Genomic DNA, 6,328 nt, shown 5'->3' with positions numbered 1-6,328 from the left:
TTCGTGGGTTCGACCTGTATTTACCATTATATTAGGTACTTGGTAATACAGAAAATCAAATCTTTAGTAAATTTGGTACGGTATACGACACACATCAATATCATAATATAACCTAAAAATAACTAGTTGATATTTTAAGATGTCTACAAATAATTTTTGGTGGTAACCAAACGATATTTGAAATAATATGATCTTATACATTTTTGAACCATGTGTTTTGTCCCATTACCTGTTTGGACCATGTATTTTGACAAATTATTTTTAGGACCCTGTATTTTGGAAAATAGTTCAATTAGACCCGTAAACTTGATTTTTGTCAAAGTTTTTTTTTTAATTAAAATCACTAATAATTCACCAAACTAACAACTCATAACAAAAAATACAATGATTCTAGCTAACATGTGTGTTGTTTTTCAATTTTTTTTTTTGCAATAAAAATCAGGTTTAGGGATCTATTTAAATCATTTTACAAAATATAGGATCCAAAAAATAATTTGTTAAAACACAAATTCAAAACAAGTAATGAGACAAAATTCAGGATCCAAAATGGTATAAACTTTTTTTAAAAAAAAATAACCAATTGATATCGTAATCAACCAAAATGTAACTTTTTACAACCTAGAAAAAAAAATGGGAAGCATGATTTCCCCATTTTTTTAAAATTCCAATATATCTTGCTGACGTGGCACGGTATATATATAAATAAGTTATTTTGAGGTATTTTTTAGAATTAGTTTACATTTTCAAGATATTTGTGTAAATTTCTCTTATTAATTTGACTTTAGGAAAGTTTTAATTGCTTCTCTAATAACCGGAGTTTTTATGACTCACTAATTATTCCATTGGTAAAGACTAAAGAGTCTACCTAGCTATTGCAATTTCTTCTCAATTTCAAAGTAATATTCTCTCAAATATTTCCAAATAAATATTTCTCAAGTTTCCAACTTTATATATGAAGAAGACACCGTCTTGTAAATTTCTTCTTCCTCCCAATCATATAACTTTTGACTTCATTAGGTGACTTTGCAATATTCTCTTCATTCCTCCTTTTGAAACTAATAAAAAGGTCATTAGCCTGTCTCAACTCTCAACCTATTACTTTGTTGACATATTGATATATTTCGTACAATTTATGTCATACCCTCCACAAAACACTTCATCCACTTTCAAGTTTGTTCCTCTCTTATATTTATTATTTATCTTCTCTCACACACCAAACTCTACAATAATAAGCACCTATATATATGTGTGTGTTTATATATATAGCTCATAATAATTAACCTAGCTATAATCAAATATATCATGGAGGTTTAAATTATCTCTAAAGTAAATGCAATGATGTCTCTTCAAAAACTACCTTTACTTTTCTCTAAACTATGTCCTATAGTGTGTCACTAAAGAAATTAGTTTAAACATAAAAGTAAAGAGAGAGAGAGAGAGAGAGAGAGAGAGAGAGAGAGAGGAGTATTATATAATATCTATTTTTGAGAAGTTGGTTTTGTTTTTCTTAGTGTTATATCAAGAATGAAGAGTGTTGGGAAGCTAGCTTGGTTTACTATCTATTGTTCTTTTCATCTTCTTCCATATGTTGGCTGCATTTCACATGATCAATCCAATACCACTCACAAGCACCTCAAAAACAACTCTCGCGAGGTATTTATATATATATATATATACATATATACATATATATATATATATATATTAAGAAATATAACATGATCGATCATTTCAAGTCATATTTCTTCTTACATATAAATATATGTGTGTGTGTTCTTTCTTGGATCCATCTTCTTGTTTTTTTGGAAGATTATATATATATATATATATATGATGATCATGGTGTAAAATATTAATTATTGGTATAATTTTCAGGTGAGCCCTCGAATGATATCACATATTACAGTTCATGGACTTCTTCTATGGATCTCAATGGGGTTTTTAATGCCTTTTGGAATACTCTTAATCAGAATGTCAAGTAGAGAAGAAGGTGGATCCACTCGAGCCAAAGTTTTCTTCTATCTCCATATTATTTTTCAGGCAAGTTAATTAATTATATTCATAATCTAATTCATTAATTTTGAAAACCCTGATATATATATACTAATCAATTATATAAATATATATGTCTCTGAGAAAATTCTTATCATATATATATATGATCATCATGGGATGGGATATATCGATCGATGTATAATAAGCTAGTCTTTTAACTAATTTCATTTGTGTAAAACATCATCATTCTATGCTTTAACTTTTTAATGATGGTGTCCACTATGTATTTCTTTTCTTTTAAAGTGTTTTATATATAGCCCACTGTTTTTGAATATATAAAATATATAATATGGTTAATTAATAACATGTACCAATATATATATATCATGAAGACTTGGATATCAAGAAAAGAAATTTTGCATTATTAATATTATTTTTGCATAAATATATAATTCTATTATATACATATTCTTCTCTCTAATTTGGTTTTGAGTTTGCTGTTAAAGTACAATATATATGGTCAAAATATTAATTATTCTTAAACCACAAACGCATGATGACAAATTCTTAAACATTTTTAGATTTTATAATAAGAACAAATAAATAAAGATTATATTTTATATAAAGGATATGATGACATTATATAAATTACTTATTACATCAATATTATTCTATGGATAATATAATAAGATTGATGATCATGAAAACGTGGAAATTAAACTTCAAACTTCCTTCAATTGTATTTTTTGTATATATAGTTCTTCAATTGATGATTTTTCTCCATTTGTTTTGTTAGTATAAATATATATATATACACATATATATATAAATGGATAATTGTGTGTTTAAATTTACAGATGTTCTCAGTGATACTTGCTACAGCTGGAGCAGTGATGTCCTTAAGAAACTTTGAGAATTTATTCAACAATAACCATCAAAGAATAGGTCTAGTTCTCTACATTGCCATATGGATACAAGTGATGATTGGATTCCTCAGGCCTCATAGGTAATTTATATAAATATATAGAAGATTTTTTAATAGTTATTACTTATAAATGATTATCATAAATCATTAAACAAGTTTTTGATAATAAATTATTATAATGATGATGAAATAAATAAATAAAATATATAAAATTAATAATTTTGAATTTTTAAGATTAACTAAGCAGTAAACATTAGCTGTAAAGATAATAGTCATATTAATTATTCCTATTAATTTCAAAATGATATTTTTTCTCATGGAATGAATAAATAAATGGATCAAGAATGAAGAAGGAATGAAAAATGAATATTAAATAAGATTTTTTTTATTTTTTAATTAATAAATATGTGACTGTCATGTCTTCATGTAGCCATTCCAAAAGTTTAAAAAAGTCAAATTTTCTTTTTAAAAATATTAATTAACAATTATAAAAATGAACTATTGATCTTAATCTAATGGTTAATATTAAAGTAAACATTCATAGGTAGTAATCATTAAGAGTTCCCCATATATATATATAAACATATATTTATAGCATATTAATTATTCCATTTATCTTTATTTTTTTAATAAAATATATACTTTTATGTCATATATTGTCGATATATATAGCTTAGTATAGTGTGTGTTGAAGTCATGAAATCTCACACTTTTATCTAGGGTAGTTTTACATTAAAAAAGTAGATTTGTAATTTTATACATTATGTAATAAAAACAATTATCACTACTTTTTAATTTTGACCCCATAAAGAAGATAAAATCAATAATGGTTTCTATTATTATTTTTACTTTTCACCATTAATTTTTCTTTATTCTCTTTTTCTTTTTTATATGTGGCATAGGATGAATTTTCAAGTAGTGTGTTTAATTTTTCAATTATAATTTTCTTGTCTGCTACATCATCCTCCTTTTAGATCTTTATCCTTTCTTATAACCTATATATATATATATATTTATATAATACTAATAAACTTTCTTGATAAATTTTACACAATGAAGCAGGGGAAAGAAAGGAAGAAAGGTGTGGTACTTAGTGCATTGGATGTTTGGAACTTTGATATCATTATTTGGGATTATAAACATCTACACAGGATTAGAGGCCTATCATAAAAGAACATTGAAAAGCTCAAGACTTTGGACTATCCTTTTCACAGCACAAGTCTCTCTCATTGCTTTTCTTTATCTCTACCAAGATAAAAAAGAATACATGGAAAAGCAAGGACTTATTCTTGCCAATCTTGAAGCTGCTGTCTCTCCCCATCCCCATGATCAACAAACTAATATTAGTAATAATAATAATATCAACCAAATAAAGGAGCTGTTGCCTGAGCCACCATGTGCCAAGAAAAATGCTCTCAAGAACTTGTTTGACTAGAATTGGAATCTCTCTTTTTCACCCCTTTTATATAATAAAATCCACTAATATATATTTGTTTGTTTTTCTTCTCTTCTCTTACTTTTGTTTTGGTTTTTAATTATTAGTTTATTGAACTTTTCATTTTCTTGTAAGTAGTGGGTGTTGTTTTCTCTTTTGCATTTTGCTTCTTTTTTGATGCATGCACTCAATGTAAATTGGAGTAAGGAGTGTCCTAGTGGAGTGCATGTATCAAAAGTGGTGGTATCCAATTTTTTTTAGTTCTATTTCTTCCTCTTTACTTTTTTCTAGAGTGGAAGAATGTGATTATTATTATAATAAATTATTATTTTTCATGTGGTTGTTACATGGAACAGATGAAGAAAATTAGTACACATTTCATGTGGTTTTCATGGAAAAGTGAAAGAAAATTAGTGTATTGTACATAAATATATATATATATATTGTGGGATGTTTGGAATGTTATAATATAGATTGATTGATGCACAAAATGTAATTCTAAGTAATTGCTCCCTAGTTCTTATATTTGTCTATATAAAGAAGAAATTATGTTACAAATAAATTATTTTTATTTTTGTACAAACAATACTTAATTAGAATTTGGAATAAGCATGAAAAAATAAACGATATTTCTTTATCTTTTAAGTTATTCAGCTGGATCAGCCACTTGCTCAAGAACTTTTTGGTCTCTACACAAACTCAATGAGAAAAAGAAAAGATCACTTATTATGGATCCATTGATAATAATTATGATCTAGTTCATGTCCTATTAGAATTAAAAGACACTCTAGTGGGATTAATTTTCATAGATAGAATAAGATTGTAGCAAGTTTGATAATAATCGAGTTTGAAGAAAAGAAAGGAGAATGAGTCTTCAACCTGCAACGAGTAGAAGAAGATTTATTCAATCACATAGTTTGGGCTTCTAAAGTAACGTGGTAAGGTCACTTACCATGCCATCCACATTTGCATTGCTTTGAGAAGTGACGAAAAAATTTCTCACAACACTTTCAAAACGACATGAAATTATTATTTTGTGGTAGAAGGCGAACTCTTTACATTTCATCGTTTGTTACATTATATATTTCTTTACTTTTTTTTATAACTGTTAATAAAAAATCTATACACAAAAGTGTAATAAAAACCAAATAATTGATTAGGTTTTTTTTCAATCCAAATAAAAGAAAATAAAACATTTTATAATTTATTTTTTCTCCTTAAAATCCAAGTTCCAAACAAAAGAAAAATTCAATTGTTCTCCCCTCTACTAATACTATTGTCAACCTTCCATCCACAAAAAAAAATCTATTTTTTTTATACCTTTTTCTTTACTTATGTTGACACGAAGATTCGTCAACGAAAATTAAGAATGAGAAGTTGTCGTTGTTATGAAGATCAAAGTGCTTGGAAAATAAGAAATCTCAAGAAAAAGAAAAAAAAAACAGACAAAGTTTATAGTGGTTCGGTCAATAATAAATAATCTACGTCCACTTCCATTCTCTTATTGCTCTCTTATTGAGTTTTTAGTACAAAAGTTCCAACCCCCCACAAATTCGCTTTCTCCCTCTATGTATAGAGGTGAAGAGGCATTGACCACCGATTTTTGGATGCTTATGCTAATTTACATTGTTTGGGTCATTGAATCTGTGAGCATAACACACCTTATTCTCACAGTCATTCTCCTTTTTAAAAGGAAAATTTCACTATTTATGCATAATAGTGGGTATAATTACTAAATAATACCAGCACTAATAAATTTTTCAAATTGGTGCTAAACTTTCACCAAGTACCAAAAATACTCGTCTCATTTGTTTCCACTCAAATTTTTTCCCACACAAACTCTCTCACTCTCTCAGTCTCTCAATCCCCGAAACCCAAACCCAATCCGAAGGAAACCCAAAAACCCCAAAAACCGAAGGAAACCCTCTGCGATAACCATCATCGTCGATCTCAGGCTCTCTCTTTCTCTTCTC

The 6,328-nt window shown here is 27.2% G+C and overlaps 1 protein-coding gene across 1 annotated transcript; it reads left to right on the top strand.

Moving 5' to 3' along the window:
* The first annotated feature begins 1,300 nt into the window (after positions 1-1,300).
* Positions 1,301-4,734, top strand: LOC133800671 (cytochrome b561 domain-containing protein At4g18260-like). The gene is made up of 4 exons (XM_062238705.1): positions 1,301-1,653; positions 1,876-2,040; positions 2,853-3,001; positions 3,983-4,734. Exons 1-4 carry the CDS (start codon positions 1,525-1,527, stop codon positions 4,353-4,355), a joined length of 816 nt encoding a protein of 271 aa, XP_062094689.1. The 5' UTR covers positions 1,301-1,524; the 3' UTR covers positions 4,356-4,734.
* Positions 4,735-6,328: the final 1,594 nt, after the last annotated feature.

This window comes from Humulus lupulus, chromosome 9 (genome assembly GCF_963169125.1).
Source record: "Humulus lupulus chromosome 9, drHumLupu1.1, whole genome shotgun sequence".
NCBI lineage: Eukaryota > Viridiplantae > Streptophyta > Magnoliopsida > Rosales > Cannabaceae > Humulus > Humulus lupulus.
This window is presented reverse-complemented; position numbering and strand designations above follow the sequence as displayed.